Source organism: Cervus elaphus, chromosome 21 (assembly GCF_910594005.1).
Source record: "Cervus elaphus chromosome 21, mCerEla1.1, whole genome shotgun sequence".
Classification (NCBI taxonomy): domain Eukaryota; kingdom Metazoa; phylum Chordata; class Mammalia; order Artiodactyla; family Cervidae; genus Cervus; species Cervus elaphus.
The window spans coordinates 72,360,078-72,378,895 of NC_057835.1; the positions used below are offsets into that span (position 1 = coordinate 72,360,078).

At 39.9% G+C, this 18,818-nt stretch overlaps 1 protein-coding gene across 4 annotated transcripts in view; it reads left to right on the forward strand.

Annotated features, from left to right (window-relative positions):
* The window catches only part of TRIQK (triple QxxK/R motif containing), a 105,081-nt gene that overhangs the window by 58,286 nt on the left and 27,977 nt on the right, over window positions 1-18,818 (forward strand). For 2 of the 4 annotated variants that reach the window (XM_043879814.1, XM_043879816.1), the window contains one exon: window positions 4,234-4,315. In XM_043879814.1, coding sequence (XP_043735749.1) covers window positions 4,255-4,315 — 61 coding nt within the window. In that variant the 5' untranslated portion in view covers window positions 4,234-4,254. The remainder of the gene's footprint in view (window positions 1-4,233; window positions 4,316-18,818) is intronic. The other 2 variants (XM_043879815.1, XM_043879817.1) reach the window with 1 other exon arrangement.

Consider the following 18,818-nt stretch of genomic DNA (forward strand, 5'->3'; position numbering starts at 1 on the left):
ACGCTTTACCGTATGAGCTACTAGAGAAGCCCAAAGTGTTCTGTTTGTTTAGATGTTTGTTTAAATGACCAGGAAAGATTTGAGGGAAACATAGTGAGTGACTCTGCTGGTAAGTAGCCTCAGTAACTTGCTTTTTAAACATTCAAGCTGTTCCATGGTGGGGGGGTGTGGAATTAAGGAGGAAATAATATATGGTGCCTCTATTCATTTAAACTAACTTCCTTCCCAAAATGTATTGATATCTTGTCTAATCTTACACAATCAAGATCAAAATAACTTGAGTCCTATCTACAATTAACAAATGCAAAACACTATGCAAATAGATTGTTATACGAATAAACTATAATGAAATTATTGACATTATGTATTATTAGAATTATTTTTAATGTTCTGAATTATACCAAGTGAGAATATAGGATTAGGTGATGTCTTGATTTCAATTCTGAAATTTTAAGGATGTGTTTTCTTAGATGTAATAACTACATGGTTTATGAGATATGAAGACAATTTATTTGACTTTTTGTTTAACTATGTCTACATTCCTAGATATTACCGTAATATTAAATCTGAAGATCATTATGAATGTAAAAGTAATTTTAGGTGAATTTATGATTTTCTTACATATAGGTAGAAATTATTACTTTGGAGATGTATTTTACTGTATAACATGTGATCATTGTTATTATTGCTCTGTGTGACCATGTGTTAGTCACTCAGTCATGTCCAACTCTGCAACCTCATGGACTGTAGCCTGCCAGGCTCTTCTGTCCATGAAATTTTCTAGGCAAGAATACTGGCATGAGTAGCCATTCCCTTCTCCAGGAGATTAACTTATTTATATTCCATTAACTGAAACTCAGTCACATGCCCACAGGAAGCTGAAATATGTAATTGAGTGTGACCAGGAAAGAAAAAAAGGAGAACATGCAATTTAATAAATAGCTTTTCCTAAATTCCACATTTCTGATTATGAGTTAGTCAGGCATATCCTTTTTCCTGCCTGCCCAGTAGGGAAATCCTAACGTTCTCCCATCTCCAAAGTCATGGTTCTCAAGCCAGTACACAGTCAGTGGTTCCTTGAGGTTTATAGATAATGAAATTTACCTACTGTCCCCCAGCCTCACCTGGCTTCTAATAAATAATAGGGAAGCAACAGATAACTGCTTCATATCTCTGATATTTGTTCCCATTTAGAAAGGAAAGATGGGAAACACAGTGGGATCATTGATCCATGTTGTACAGGATACCACTGAGAAGGCCCATTATACTGACAGTAGGCGTTTCTTGCTTAGCCTCTAATTATGGTCTTTTTGGAGAAATTCCCTTCTCTGCCTTCTGGATGACTGCTCTTCCTGGTCACATGTGCAGTGCATTACACATCCACAGTTTGCCTTCTTGGTGGCAACACTCTGTTGGTTTAACTTTAGAGGGCCAAGGATTGGTTTTCCTTCACAGACTTTTTTAAACAAAGTTTCTGGTTTCCCTGTAAATACAGTTCCCTCAGATTTTAGTAACATTCTTACCATTTCCATTTAGTTCCATGTGCCAGTAGTCACACTGCAATTTCTTTCCTAGAAGCGGTTCTCAAGTCTGCTTTCTTTGTAAACATCAGACCTCCTGTGTCTCTCTTTCTATAGAGGCTGCCTCCAGGTGATCTGGATCAATAGATTCAGGTGAGAAAGGAACATTCTTGATCTACTCTTGGTCCCCTCCTCCATTTTAAAACTGAGAGATCTTAATGAGCATTTTTTTCTTCAAGACCTCATTAATTTTTATTTTTTCCTATTTGGTATTTAGAAGTCACCTTTTCCACACTCGTTCCCAAATTACTGGGCCCTCTCATCCCTCATGGTTTTGCTTGTTAACTGGCTAGTTCTTACCCGACTTCATCTTTATCCTGTAGCTCCTTCCTAGAAGCAGTGAGGAACAACTTCCAGGCCCCACTCTGAGGAACACTAACATCTATAATAGACCCCACCAACATCATGATTCGGTCTCAATAGAATTTCATTTCTTTTTCAGTAGAGTACAGTGAGGGTGAGAACTAAAATATTGCCTGCCATGTCAGTGAACAAAGGATATTGCAGCCATCAAGTCATTACGTTACAGCCCCGGATGGTGAGCCCTGAGGGAACTCAGGATGGAGGCAAATGGGCTGCCTACTGCCACGCCCACCTAGCAGTCAGCCTTTGCAGCCGCCCCGATGGTGTACCTGAGGAAGCTCGGGATGAGCAAACACAGGGTGCTGGCCCCAGATAGCTGAAGTGCGTAACAAAGGAATGATTTCAGTGAACTCAGCCTCTTGCATCTTCCCCTACGTAGAAAAGTGCTAAATTTCTTAAACTTGACATATCTGGTTTTCTTTTATTAATAATAATCCTGTTATGTTCCAACTTGGTCTTTTGTCACAAAAAACTTCTATATATCCTGGATTCCTGCCTTGCCTTTGTGGAGGAGTCTCCCAGAGTTATTTGGTATGTTGTCTTAACTCTCAATTTGTAGATTATGCATTTTTTTCAGTCGACAATAGTAGTATGTAAATGAGAGAATACCCTCCTCCATCCCAAGCAGATCAAGATTCTATGTCCTTACAAATATACCCTTAGGGTTTGTTTGGGGATTGTTTCCCTTCTAGCCAATTGGAACGGGAAAAAGAACACGGGGAGATTTTTTAGTGTGCAGGTCTGGAGTAGCACACATCACTTCCATTCATATTCTACTGACAATAATTCAATGAAATGTTTGGCTTGAAGCTAGGAAATATAGTGCCAGGAAGAAAAGGAGAATATGGATTTTGGTTGGTAGGTTGCATTCTGTGCTACAATATTTAAATTCAATAACAAGAATAGGACTTGAAAGATATGTTATGGATTAAATCAAGCAGGGCCTATAATGTAGAGTACAGGAGGAAGAAATTTTCTTCTACCCTTACAGGTTCTTCTTTCTGGTCTAAGAATTAATATGAGACAGATTGACAGGAGACAAACAAAAGTTTAATGGCATGTGTACATGGGAGAGGCCCAGGAAAACCGAGTAATTCACCAAAATGGCTGAAACTCTCAACTTAAATACCATATTCAGCTCTATAACAGTGTGGTTTAATTGAGCATTGATAGTATTTGATAAAATGAATGTTACCAAGAACGAGCATTTGGGAAATTTAATTACCAGCAATTGTATTTGAAATAATTTTGTAATTTTTGTATTTTTTGATAATTTATTTGAAATAATTTTGTATTTTTTTCCCACTATCTAATGAGAATAACATACTTCCCTGGTGGCTCAGATGGTGAAGAATTTGACTGCAATGTGGGAGACCTGGGTTTGATCCCTGGGTTGGGAAGATCCCCTGGAGAAGGGAATGGTTACCCACTTCAGTATTCTGGCCTAGAGAATTCCATGGACAGAGGAGCCTGGCAGGCTACAGTCCATGGGGTTGCAAAGAGTTGGACATGACTGAGCAACTTTCACTCTCTCAATGGGAATAATTTTGGGAACAGTGACAGACATTATTTTCTTGGGCTCCAAAGTCACTGCAGATGGTGACTGCAGCCATGAAATTAAAAGATGCTTGCTTCTTGGAAGGACAGCTATGACAAGCCTAGACAGTGTATTAAAAAGCAGAGACATCACTTCACTGACAAAGGTCCATCTAGTCAAAGCTATGGTTTTTCCAGTAGTCATGTATGGATGTGAATGAGATTGGACCATAAAGAAGGCTGAGTGCTGAAGAATTGATGCTTTCAAACTGTGCTGTTGGAGAAGACTCCTGAGAGTCCTCTGGACTGCAGGGAGATCAAACCAGTCAATCCTAAAAGAAATCAATCCTGAATATTCATTGGAAGGACTGATGCTGAAGCTGAAGCTGAAGCTCCTGTACATGAGAAGAGCTGACTTGTTGGGAAAGACCCTGATGCTGGGAAAGGTTGAAGGCAGGAGGAGAAGGGATGACAGAGGATGAGATGGTTGGATGACATCGCTGACTAAATGGATTTAAGTTGAACAAGTTCCAGGAGATGGTGAAGGACAGGGAAGCCTGGTGTGTGCAGTCCCCGGGGTTGCAAAGATTCAGATACAACTGAGAGACTGAACTGAACTGAATGGGAATACGTCAAATGAATTTTTACCCATTGCTTTAAAAGCGGATTTTATGAAATAAATTATTCTTGAAGCTTTTAAACTGTCTTTTTGATTTTTTTAGGACTTCATCATAATTATTTTCTTTCTTTGCAGCAGGCATCTTGGAGATCAAAGATGGGCAGAAAAGATGCCTCCACTATAAAACTTCCTGTTGATCAGTACAGAAAGCAAATTGGTAAGCAATGAATTCCCTTTGATATATTCTTGTGAATTAAGATGAAGAAATAAAAGCAATTGTGTGTGTGATATTATCAAAATAACTTTTCTCTCATACATATGATGCACAGAATATGAATAACAAGGGAATGCACAGAGGTTTTAAGGAACAAAAACACAGCCTTATTTATCTATAAAGAAATATATTTTTGTACTTAGGATTTTTCAAAGCTCTTACAGTTTTTATCGATTTGGTAAAAGCAAAAAGACTTCTAGTTTTATTCTTAAGGCTGTATGCTTGTATGTAGTCAGTAATTTTAATATTATCATGTTTATTTCTTTTTATCCTTGTGAAATCTTTCAGTTCTGTTGACTCTTAGTGGTAATAATGTGAGAGCCTCAAAATTCTCCATTAAAATTTAACCTTAGTAAAATGGTGAACTAGAGAGAAGTCTAGTCATCAGCATAGAAAGATAAAAGGAATCGTCTCTGATTTAGACTGTGCAGGATTTCCTACCCAATCTTTTCAATAATGCATGGAGTATTTACAAAAAATTACCTACATACTAGGTCATGACCAAGTCTCCTCAATTTTATAGAAGCGATATCCTACAACTGCAACTTTGAACAGTGTGGTAAATTAAAAATCAGTTAAAAGTCAAAAAGTTAACTTTGACGCCCCCCTCCATCACTCTCTCTTCTTACATGTTCCTTCCTGTTCTCACCTGTTCCCACCCCTTTGGAAATTAAAAAGTAATTATAATAATAAATAGTTTAAAAAACTCTTCTAAATAACTAACAGATAAACAAAGAAGTTACAAGTCAAAATAAGTTGAAGTAATTGGTACCAAAAGATTATATACCTGTTTTATAAATATGATACATGAAGTATACTCCTAAAGGAAAAGATATTTCTGCAAAACAAAGGAGATGCAGACAAAGGGAAAATATTTAAAATTTAGAACCAATTAAAATTTTACATGTAGAAAGATTAAACCCTGCATGCATGCACGCTAAGTTGTTTCAATCGTGTCTGACTCTTTGCAACCCTATGGACTGTAGCCTGCCAAGCTCCATGAGATTCTCTAGACAAAAATACTAGAGTGGGTTGCCATGCCCTTCTCCAGAGGATCTTCCTGACTCAGGGATTGAACCCATCTGTCTTATGTTTCCTGCATTGGCATGTGGGTTCTTTACCACTAACACCACCTAGGAAGGCCTAAATCAAGCCCTACTATAAATAAATAAACTAATCTGGAAACCCAATGGTAAAATGGGCAGAAAATATAAGGAGGCAATTCATATAAGTGGAAATCTAAATACATAAATAAAAACAAACAACTATTACATTAAAAGGGCTTCCCAGGCGGCAGTGGTGGTGAAGACCCCACTTGCCAATTCAGAAGATGTAAGAGATGCTGCGTTGATCCCTGGGTCAGAAAGATCCTCTGGAAGAGGGCATAGGAACCCACTCCAGTATTCTTGCCTAGAGAAACCCATGGACAGAGAAGCCTAGTGGACTACAATCCATAGGGTTGCAAAAAGTCCGACATGACTGAAGTGAGTTACTTTGGAGATGCCTTTTACTGTATAATATGTGATCATTGCTATTATTGCTGTGGGTGACCATGGGTTAGTCACCAAGTCATGTCCAAATCTGCAGCCCCACGGACTGTAGCCTGCCAGGCTCCTCTGTCCATGGAATTTTATTTCCTATATTATAATAAAAAATAAAATCAAAAGTCTTATGAAAAGATCTCTTCATCTAATTGATAAATGGAAAATAAAAAATAGTATTTCTGTCTATTTCTTGAGAGAAGTTTTATGATATTTGATTTTATATCTTCCTTTCACTTATGGGATGCTATATCAGTAATAGTGTGGGTTGTTGTATTATTTATGTACTTAGAGAGAAGGACTGACTTACCAGGTTGAAGTTTGATCAAATAGGATGTGAGAAACCACATGAATAAAGAATAGACATATTCAGGAACAATTCACATCCAACTCTTAAGCAATTGTTAGAATTTTGACAAGTGTATATATCCGTGTAACCACATATGCCAATCAAAATACAGAACATTTCCATCCTCTCAAGTAGTTCCTATGTCTCTATCCCACCCTCCCATATGCAACCACTGTTCTGATTTCTGTCATCATTGATAATAGAAAAGATAAAGCATCTGCTAGGATTTTTATTGAAGTTGAATTATATCTAATAATCAGTTTTTAAGAGTAAACATACTAAAAATCTAAAGTATTCTGTTCTATAATCATTGCATACTTTCCCTTTGATTTAGTTCTATTCGTACGTATAAGAGCAAAGAAAAAATAAGACAGACAGTAACATAATTGTAAAGTCTCATTCCTTTTCTTATACTAAATTGTTCTAGGGATTCTATTATGCATTATTGTTGTTCAATCGCTCAGTCTTGTCTGACTCTTTGTGATTCCATGGGCTGCAGCATGCCAGATTTCCCTGTCCTTCACCATCTCCCAGAGTTGGCTCACACTCATGTCCATTTAGTTGGTGATGCCATCCAACCATCTCATCCTCTGTCAGCCCCTTCTCCTCCTGTGTTCAGTCTTACCAAGAATCAGGTCTTCTCTAATGAGTCAGCTCGTTGCATCAGGTGGCCAAAGTATTGGAGCTTCAGCTTGAGCATCAGTCCTTCCAATGCATATTCAGGACTGATTTCCTTTAGGATTGACTGGTTGGGTCTCCTTGCAGTCCAAGGGGCTCTCAAGAGTTTTTTTCCAGCACCATAGTTCAAAAGCATCAATTCTTTAGCACTCAGCATTCTTTATGGTCCAACTCTCACATCCATACATGACTGCTGGAAAAACCGTAGCTTTGACTAGACAGACCTTTGTCAGCAAAGTGATATCTCTGCTTTTTAATATGCTGTCTAGGTTTGTCAAGCTTTTCTTCCAGGGAGCAAAGTATATTTCAATTTCATGGCTTTAGTCACAACTTACAGTGATTTTGGAGCCCAAGAAAATAAAGTCTGTCACTGTCCCTATTGTTTCCCCATTATTTGCCATGAAGTGGTGGGACCGCATGGCATGATCTTTTAGTTTTTAGAATGTTGAGTTTTAAGCCAGCTTGTTCACGCTCCTCTTTCACCTTCATCAAGAGGCTCTTTAGCTCCTCTTTGCTTTCTGCCACAAGGGTGGTGTCATCTGCATATCTGCTGCTGCTGCTGCTGCTAAGTCGCTTCAATCATGTCCGAGTCTGTGCGACCCCATAGACAGCAGCCCACCAGTCTCCCCCATCCCTGGGATTCTCCAGGCAAGAACACTAGAATCTGCATATCTGAGGTTATTGATATTTCTCCCAGGAAATCTTGATTCTTGCTTGTGCTTCATCTACCCTGGTATAGAAGTTAAATAAGCAGGGTGACAATATATAGCCTTGACATACTCCTTCCCTAATTTTGAAACAGTCTGTTGTTCCATGTCTGGTTCTAACTGTTGCTTCTTGACCTGCATACAGGTTTCTCAGGAGGTAGTAAGGTGGTCTGGTAGTCCCATCTCTTTATGAATTTTCCAGGTTGTTATGATCCACATAGTCAGAGGCTTTAGCATAGTCAACGAGTCAGAAGTAGATGTTTTTCTGAAATTCCCTTGCTTTTTCTTTGATTCAACAGATGTTGGCAGTTTGATCTCTGGTTCCTCTGCCTTTTCTAAATCCAACTTGAACATCTTAAAATTCTTGTTTCACATACTGTTGAAGCCTAGCTTGAAGGATTTTAAGCATTACCTTACTAGCATTTGAGATGAGTGCTATTGTGGAGTAGTTTGAACATTCTTTGGCATTGCCCTTCTTTGGGATGGGGATGAAAACTGACCTTTTTGCAGTCCTGTGTCCATTGCTGAGTTTTCCAAATTTGTTGGCATATTGAGTGCAGCACTTTCACAGCATTATCTTTTAGGATTTGAAATAGCTCAGCTGGAATTCCATCACCTCCACTAGCTTTGTTCTTAGAGATGCTTCCTAAGGCCCACTTGACTTTGCATTCCAGGATGTCTGGCTCTGGATGAGTGATCACACATTGTGGTTATCTGGGTCATTAAGATCTTTTTTTGTATAGTTCTGTGTGTTCTTGCCACCTCTTTTTAATATTTTCTGCTTCTGTTAGGACCATACCATTTCTGTCCTTTATTGAGCCCATCTTTGCATGAAATTTTACTTTGGTGTCTTTAATTTTCTTGAAGAGATCTCTAGTCTTTCCCATTCTATTATTTCCCTCTATTTCTGTGCATTGGTCACTTAGGAAAGCTTCCTTACCTGTCCTTGATAATCTTTAGAACTTGGTTTTCAAGATGGCAGAGAAGAAGGACGTGTGCTTGTCTTCTCCTGGGAGAACACCCAGATCGCAACTAGCTGCTGAACAACTGAAATGGAAATTCTGAGTTCTTGTTTGTGGAGCCTCAGAATGGAATCCACAAACATGCAAACACTCATGGTAGCAAGTGAATAGGATTTATTAGAGAGAAGGAAAGTACAAAGCTCTCAGCAAAGACACTGAGAGTGGGTACAGAGTCCCCCCAAAGGCAGGGATTACAGCAGTTTTATATCTTTACCAGTATTAATCTGTACATTTTTGGTTGGCTCCCGTTCTTAAATCATGTTATTTCTGTCCAGTCAGTTTAAAGGTCAAGGTGCTTAGCTTAGCATCTTTATATCTTCTCCTGATCCTCAGATTAAGTCCCACCCACCAACCCTGGCCATTTTATAATGGACCAGATATATGGGCTTAACATTAATGGTCACCAGTTGTTTTTCCCTCAGGCATATGGAAATAAGTTAATTAGTCCCCTTCCCTGGATCTGAGTGCTGATAATTTATCTGACCAAGGACACATTCCAGGAACTCAGGACAAAGGGTATAGTTTTAGGTTAATGGAGGGAGATGTTTACTGAAAACAAGACCTAGGTCTCAGAGTTCTACACTGACTGCCTAGCAATTTCTAACTCACAACCACCCACAGGAAAATGTTGAATCCCACCAAAAAAAAGATACCTTACATGCAAAGGAGAAGCCTCAACAAGATAGTAGGAAGGGTGCAACTGAGTGTAAAATCAAAGTCATACCTGTCAGAGATGCTTGGAGGTCACAAGTGAAACCTTGTGTGCACCAAGACCCAGGGGAAGGAGCGGGGACCTCCACAAGAGACTGAGCCAGACCTGCCCTTGGGTGTCTGAGTGTCTCCTGTGGAGCCGCGGGTCAGCAGTGGCCTGCCGTGGCCACAGGGGCTCTGGCTGCAGCCATCCTGGGAGGTGCAGTGTAGGGCATACGTCTTCTTGAAGGAGGTCACCATTATAGAGTCACTGAGCAGGCGACCCATGACCTGGAGAACAATTATACCGAAAAAAGTTCTTGCACTGTTGTGAAAGTTCTAGGACCCACAGTAGGTTTTCCAACTTGGGAATGCAGCAAAGAGACTGAAACCACCCTCCCCTCCCAGGGAATTTGACTTTGAAGGTCAGTGGGATATGATTATGGAACTTCCACAGGAATGGGGAAACAGACTCGTGGAGGCACAAAGAAAACCTGTGTGCGCCGGGACCTGGGAGAGCAGTGACCCCACCGAGGGCTGAGCCAGGACCCGGGGGAAAGGGGCCGCGACCCCACCGAGGGCTGAGCCAGGACCCGGGGGAAAGGGGCCGCGACCCCACCGAGGGCTGAGCCAGGACCCGGGGGAAAGGGGCCGCGACCCCACCGAGGGCTGAGCCAGGACCCGGGGGAAAGGGGCAGCGACCCCACCGAGGGCTGAGCCAGGACCCGGGGGAAAGGGGCCGCGACCCCACCGAGGGCTGAGCCAGGACCCGGGGGAAAGGGGCCGCGACCCCACCGAGGGCTGAGCCAGGACCCGGGGGAAAGGGGCCGCGACCCCACCGAGGGCTGAGCCAGGACCCGGGGGAAAGGGGCCGCGACCCCACCGAGGGCTGAGCCAGGACCCGGGGGAAAGGGGCCGCGACCCCACCGAGGGCTGAGCCAGGACCCGGGGGAAAGGGGCCGCGACCCCACCGAGGGCTGAGCCAGGACCCGGGGGAAAGGGGCCGCGACCCCACCGAGGGCTGAGCCAGGACCCGGGGGAAAGGGGCAGCGACCCCACCGAGGGCTGAGCCAGGACCCGGGGGAAAGGGGCAGCGACCCCACCGAGGGCTGAGCCAGGAGTCTCCAGCCGAGGTGTGCGTCAGCAGCGGCCCGCAGTGGGGTCAGGGACACTGACGGCAGCGGTCCCCGGAGGCACAGCATCTGGCAGAAGTTCTTTTGGAGGAGGTCGCCATTACCCCTACCATAGTCTGGACTCAGGCCAAACTGCCGGGAGGGAACACAGCCCCCCCGTCAGCAGAAGCTTGGATTAAAGACTTACTGAGCTGGCCTTGCCCACCAGAAAGTGAAAGTGAAAGTGAAGTCGCTCAGTCATGTCCGACTCTTTGTGACCCCATGGACTGTAGCCTACCAGGATCCTCAGTCCATGGGATTTTCCAGGCAAGAATACTGGAGTGGGTTGTCATTTCCTTCTCTGAGCAAGACCTAATTCTCCCCACAGCCAGTCCTTCCCATCAGGAAGCTTTCACTAGCCTCTTATTCTCATCCATCAGAGGACGGACAGAATGAAAACCACAATCACAGAAAACTAACCAAACTGATGACATAGATCACAGCCTTGTCTGACTCAATGAAACTATGAGTCATGCCATGTAGGACCACTCAAGACGGATGGGTCATGGTGGAGAGTTCTGACAAAACGTGGTGCACAGAGATGGGAATAGCAAACCACTTCAGCATTCCTGCCTGAGTGCCCCATGAACAGTAAGAAAAGGCAAAAAGAAATGACACTGAAAGATGAACTTCTCAGGTCCATAGGTGCCCAATATGCTACTGAAGAAGAGCAGAAAAATAGCTCCAGAGAAATGAAAAGGCTGAGTCAGAGCAGAAACAACGCCCAGTTGTGGATGTGTCTGGTAGTGAAAGTAAAGTCTGATGCTGTAGAGAACAGTACTGCAGAGGAGCCTGGAATGTTAGGTCCATGAATCTGGGTAAATTGGAAGTATTCAAATAGGAGATGGCAAGAGTGAACATCAACATCTTAGGAATCAGTGAACTACAATGGACGGGAATGGGCATATTTAATTTGGACGATCATTACATCTACTGCTGTGGGCAAGAATCCCTTAGAAGAAATGGAGTAGCCCTCATAGTCAACAGAAGAGTCTGAAATAGAGTACTTGGATACATTCTCAAAACAACAGAATGCTCTCTGTTCGTTTCCAAGACAAACCATTCTATATTAGAGTAATCCAAGTCTATGCCCTAACCACTAATGCTGAAGAAGCTGAAGTTGAATGGTTCTATGAAGAACCTACTAGATCTACTAAAACTAACACCAACAGAGATGTCCTTTTCAACATAGGGAACTGGAATGAAAAAGTAGGAAGTTAAGAGATACCTGGAGTAACAGGCAAGTTTGGCCTTGAAGTACAAAATGAATCAGGACAAAGGCTAACAGAGTTCTGCCAAGAGAATGCACTGATCATAGCAAACACCCTCTTCCAACAACATGAGAGACAACTCTGCAGATGGTCAATACCAAAATCAGATTGATTATGGAGCCTCTCCACCTTCTGGTGCCTGGCTTCCCTTGTGGCTCAGCTGGTAAAGAGTCCGACTGCGATGTGGGAGACCTGGGTTCGATCCCTGGGTTGGGAAGATCCTCTGGAGAAAGGAAAGATTACTTACTCTAGGACTCTGGCCTGGAGAATTCCATGGACTAGTCCATGGGGTCACAAAGAGTCGGATATGACTGAGAAACTTTCACTTTCACCTTCAGGTGCAACGAATATAGAATCAGCAAAAACAAGACCAGAAGCTGACTGTGTCTCAGATCATGAACTCCTTATTGCAAAATTCAGACTTAAAATGAAGAAAGTAGGGAAAACCATTAGGCCATTCAGGTATGACCTAAATCAAATTCCATACAGTGGAAGTGACAAATAGATTCAAGGGATTATATCGGATAGACAGAGTGCCTGAATAACTATGGATGGAAGTTCATAATGTTGTACATGAGACAGATTAACAGGACAAATATCAAGCAAAACTTTAATAACACATTTACAGGGTAGAGACCTGGGAAAAATTAACTCACCCATATGGCTGAAACCCTCACCTTGAATACCATCTTCAGCTAAAAATAAAGAAGGACTTGGGAGGGGTGGTTTGGGATTTCAAAGGAGAGGAAGGCAATTCACATGAAGATGGAAAGCAAAAGTTTGGTAAACAAATGTTTTCTGGGTCCTGCAGAGATAGTGGGGGCTTCCCTGGCTCAGAAGGCAGAGTCTGCCTGTGATTCAGAAGACCTGGGTTTGATCCCTGGGTCAGGAAGATCCCCTGCAGAAGGGAATGACAACCCTCTCCAGTATTCTTGCCTGGAGAATCCTATGGACGGAGGAGCCTGGTGGGCTACAGTCCATGGGGTCACAGAGAGTCGTACACGACTGAGCGACTAAGCAGGCAGACAGGCAGAGATGATGGAACACAGGAGTTCACTCTGATCTCCAGGCACCACCGAGTTTCTCCCACCACACTGCCCCACGTATTTTGCGGAAATCTCTAGTGCTAGCTCTATTCTTAGAGCGCACCTTCCATCTACATTTTTTAAGTAGGAGAAGGTCCAAGTTTCTTCCTGAGTGTTTTTGGGCCTCTATTGTTTTCAGCTCAAATGATCTGCATGCCAAAAAGACATTTGGGGTGGTAAATTTTGCTCCCCTACACATATAAATTGTTGCTTGGTTAGTATTTTTAATGCATTTTCTGGGAAGTTAATTTATACGTCATAAGCAACTTACTGCATTGTCTTTGTAGGAGTCCAAAGTATAGTGCTTGTTTTTTTTAGTACTAATGCCATTAAATGATGGTATGTCCTTTGCAGTGTAGAATTAACATCCAGTTATTTTGTCCAAAATTTGAAAAATTATCATTGTTTGAGTTGCCTCTGTAATATGATTTCAAAAGTTTGCCTGAGATTTTTGTTTTTGAGGATGAACTCACTCGTTTCCTCTGTATAGCCCAGGTATCCCTCAATAATCTAAAGAAAAATACTTTTCTCAAATATTATTTTTGCAGTTAATACCTCTTTTTGTTTCTTTAGGTAAATATGTGGCATCATTTTGTATGACTAGCTAAGTATAAAGGTATACAGTGCTGATGAGAATCTATTAGATCTGTGTATTATTGTTTCTGGTTTTTGTAATAATTTTCTTTTATCAACTTGACTGATTAAAATTACAATGTTATTTTGCTTGTGATCATGTAATTTGTGATTTTATTAATCTTATAGCTATCAAAATGCAGATGTTTTGTTTACTGACATAGCTATTGGAACTTGCTATAGACTTTCATAAGACTCTTGACCCTTGTTTTTGCAAAGAATTTTCTAGTTATTTGTAATTTATAATATAATAACTAAAAATTGTGTTCCTATAATAGTTGGAAAATGACTCTATGTCAAATTGTAATGTTCTTCTATGTATAATTTTGATAATATGAAAAAAATAAGGTTCCAAATAGCCTTTTGCTTTTTTAAGGAAGGGAGAAGGGATTTGAAGCAGTTGATGAGAAATTACTTTAAAATGTTGAAAGAAATATAAAAGTCTTTATTGTTGATTAGCAAATTTTATTATTTGTCAGTAATTTTGGCATGCTGTAAATAACTCGTCTTTTAATAATTCATTTGAGTAATTAAATTTAGATTGCAAATTTTTCTTTTCAAATATTTTGACTCTTATCTCTTCGCTTTTCTATTGTATCTTAATTGGTGTGGTCTATATAAATGGACAATAAATTATATATCTTTGTTATAGAGATCAGAGAGTGAATAGAACTTGGTATTCATCCCAGACAGAATTATGATTGAATGTATTTGCAAGATTAAAGCACTGAATTTACTTTTTTCTAATTAAAGGCAATTAAAGATTTCCAGACACAAATAAAAGACAATGAATTGAGGAATAAGTGTAGGAGCAAGTCCATTTGCAGGTGAAAAGATGTGCCTTTGAAGCAGAACCAGCTGTATTTTCATTGAAAGAATAACAGTTTAGGAAGCTTTTCTGCATGTGCTTGCTTGATAGCATAATGTACTCATAAGCAGCTTATGCAGTATTCAGAAAATAACAGCGCATTAATTTTTAAAGCAGCAAAGGCAGAGGAAGAGCAGTACTGCCACACGACGATAATGCGTGAGGCTCGTGTAAAGTCTCCTGCTCTAAGAAAGGGAAAAAGCAGTGAGCTTCTGAAAAATGAACAGTTATAAAACAATAACCGGATATTCACATGATAATGAGCTTAGACAGCAGTATCAACAAAGGGCAAAGATGCAGTCTTGTTTCTGGGCAAAACGAAGGAATCAAAAAGCAAAAAGCAGTTAATCTAGTCTTTTATTAAACTGAGGAGACTGTAAAACTGTGGCATAGTTAACACTGACTATTGCTTTAAGTGTAAAATAATTCACGGCATAAATGTAACTTTTTATGTTGAATTAAATAGAACATATTGATTACTCTGTTCTTTCCTAAATTAATGTAATATGAGGAATAGTAAATGATAATGTTGATGTACCAAACTATTTATGATCTTTATTAAATATATGTTCTTATGATTCTTTATAAAAACGGTGCTCATGCTAAAGTTAAATATGTTTTAATTATATGGAATAATAAGAAAGGAACTTTTAACATACATAACACCTACTGATTACAGATTATAAATGGAAATGACTTTTTAAAGTATTCTGTTTAAAAAGCAGATATTACACAGATTGTTTGCAAAGTACACATAAATAAAATTTATGAGAATGTATGGCATCATATTTGCTATCAAAAAATTCAGGCATACATAATTCAAATATCTTTGGTATAAATGTTTTTCTTTTTTAGTTATTATTTTGCTTTTAGTTGATACTTGTGATCCCTATTTAAGACTTGAAGCTGGAAATTCTGGTGATTATATATGATGAGTTTTCAAGTATAAATTTTCAGTTTGTATTTAACAGCAGAAATCAGAGACAGACTAGTTTGCTTTGTTAAAGTTGCTTGAATTGGGAACTGTACACATATTATTAAATGAATCTTAGTTTTCCATCATTGGAAGTAACTTGTGAGACAACCCTTTGGAGAATACAGACGATTAAAATGATCCCAAGGAAAAGTATCCATTCCACTTTGCCCTTAGTTTTGTAAGAATGAGTCAGGGCTAGAGATAGCCATGACTCCAGACTGAAGCAAGGAATAAACTCTTCTTTTCTTATCTCCTGGAAACAACAGTGACCAATTATCCTCTCTCTCTCGCCTCTATTTCTTTCTCTCTCTCATTTTCATGTTATATAAATTTGACTTTCTGTTCTTTATCATGAAATAATCCTAAGAATATCTAAGAAGATTCTCAAAAGCTACCCAGATATTTTCCAACCAAGCCAGGGGCTGTTACTTTCCAAGTCTAGGATCTTGAGTTATATTTAGACTTTTATCTTTCTTGTGAGAAAGAAATATTTAAATGTTTATAATGCTCTTTTTCCCTAGAAATTGGTTGGGTAGAGAGGATAGGCATTACACTCTAGGAGTAAGCAAGGAATTATAGGTTCAGGTTATTATTGTCAGTCTTGTAGCTGGTCATAGTGGTTTTAATTTATGATCTCCATTCTCAAATATTCATTCTAGATCTTCCTATTTTAGCAAACTTCTTAGTTGGATGAGCCCTTTACCTTTAGTGAGAAACATAAATCTTCATTCCTGAAGGTTCTAAGTGATTTTTCTGGTTATAAAGACAGATAGTTGGCTTTGCTATCCATGGGGATTGGTTCTAGAACCCCCATGGATACTCAAGTCCCTTATATAAATAAAATGGCAAAATACAGTTGACCCTTGGACATCATGGGTTTGAACTGCTCAGGTTCACTTAAATGAATTTTTTTTTCCCCCAGTAAATATATAGTAGAGTACTACAGGATCCTGAGTTGGGTGAATCCATGGATGTGGGACCAGAGATACAGAAGGCTGACTACTGACAATAAAGTAGTACTAGATTTTTGACTGTGCAGAGAGTCAGTGTCCCAGCCCCTGCATTGTTCAAGGGTCAGCTGTATTTATGTATAGCCTATGCACATCCTCCTGTATGCTTTAAATCATCTCTAGATTACAGTTGTGCAGGAACAAAAAGCTGAAACTGAAGTTGCTCAGTCATATCCAACTCAATGCAGCCCCATGGACTGTAGCCTGCCAGGCTCCTCTGTCCATGGGATTTCCCAGGCAAGAGTACTGGAGTGGGTTACCACTTCTTTCTCCAGGGGATCTTCCCGACCCAGGGATCGAACCCCCTCAGGTCTCCTGCATTGCGGGCAGACACTTTACTGTCTGAGCCATCAGGAAAGCCCTGGTTAGAATGCATGCTAAGTTGCTTCAGTGTGTTCGACTCTTTGCGACCCTGTGGACTATAGCTCCCTAGGCTCCTCTCTCCATGGGATTCTCCAGGCAAGAATACTGGAGTGGATTGCCATGCCCTCATCCAGAGGATCTTCCCAACCCAGGGATTGATCCTGTGTCTCTTAAGTCTCCTGCACTGGCTGGCGGGTTCTTTACAACTAGTGACGCCTAAAAAGCCCAAGATTACAGTTGACTGTATAGTTATGTCATTACAGTCTACCTTTGGTCATAGCAATACATAGAATTAACCCAGGAGTTCCTTCACAGCTTTCCATATTTCTTTTAGCCCTCACTGTGTATTAACAAATCATTTTTTCCTTGATAGCAAACATTATTATAATAATTAATGTTACCCCACCCAACACTGTGAATCCTCATTTTACTGTTTACTCATAGGCATGAAGAATCCAAACTGATTAGGCAGAAGGCTCAGTTTCCAATTCAGGAAAAAATAATATGTATTTTCTTAGGTTACCTCTCTTTCTAGGTAAACTATACAACAAAATGTAATACTTAAACTTTGGCCACTGGGAGGATTTCCCTTATAGATAGTGTTTTAGTACCACCTCCAAAATAGCAGTTTACTTCCATTGTGCAGCATATTTTAAAGAACCATCCACATACATTTTGTAAACTACTAAAATGGTACACAACTTTATGATTTGTTGAATTAGATGACTCCCAATTCATGACTGGTAGCTCAGGCCAGATGGTCCCTGAGTCTCATAATCTGATAGTCAGTCTTCATCAGAGCTTGGTAGCAATCCAGGAGTTGTTTCATAGCAGTTGTTTCCTGTTGAAGGGTGTATGGAATTGTTTCAAAACCCTAGAGACTGCCACTTCTTTTTTATTGGGACCTACTAAAGGCTTATTTCTATGTCTCAGTTAGCTAGATGCACTTAAGGCTTCACTGACTATGCCATGTCATAAGTTCTAAGAGGTAGAAGAACTTTCACAGCAATCTACCAGAGAACTTTTATTGTACCATGTCTTAGCACCTTTTCAGGTTCTCTCTATGCATAAAATATGCATATAGGTTAAAAAGCTTGACAACTACATAAGCAGCTATGTGTCCATTATCTAGGTTAAATATCAGATATATACTTCTTTATGCACTTACCCAATTGTAACACCCTCAATGCCGCTCTATTTGTGAGAGAGAACCACTTTCTTGATTTTGTGTTATTTTCATTTATGAAACTTCCACCCAGGTACATGTTAAACAATGTATTTTTTGTTTATGAACTTATATAAATGAAATCATGCTGTATATATTGTCATAAAACTTGCTCTTATTGAACATCATATTTTTGAGTTTTATTCTTATTGATAAATGGTGATATGGTTCATTCATTGTCTATGCCTTATAATAATCCATCATGTGACTATAGCAATATTTTCCAACCTATTCTCTTGGTTTTGACAATTGCGTGATTCTCAGTTTTTTCTCTATGAATGATATTATAAAGTTTCTATAAATAATTTCAGACATGTCTGTTCTTTGGTTCACAGGCACAAGAATTTCTCTGCAATATATACACCATAGAAAAACATTGGATCAGATGTATAGATATTTGACATTATCAAGTAATGCCAGTTTTATAAGAAGTTGTGCCTATGTTTCATTCTTAATGATAGATATGGGACAAGTGCAGCAAATTGACTTATTTTTTGCAGACAATCCTGATATGCTCCCAATCAATGCAATTCCATGAATCAAATTTAGTTGACAAGCTTCTGTATTTTCAATAGAATGCTCTGTGTTCTGTGTTCATATATATATATGTTCATATGTTCATATATATATATATATGAACATATATATATATTCATATATATATATGAATGCATGAGTGCATGCTAAGGTATTTCAGTCATGTCCAACTCTTTGTGACCCTACGGACTCTAGCCCACCAGGCTCCTCTGTCCATGGGATTCTCCAGGCAAGAATACTGGAGTGGGTTGCCATGCCCTCCTCCAGGGGATTGTCCCAACTCAGGGATCCAACCCATTTCTCTTAAGTCTCCTGCATT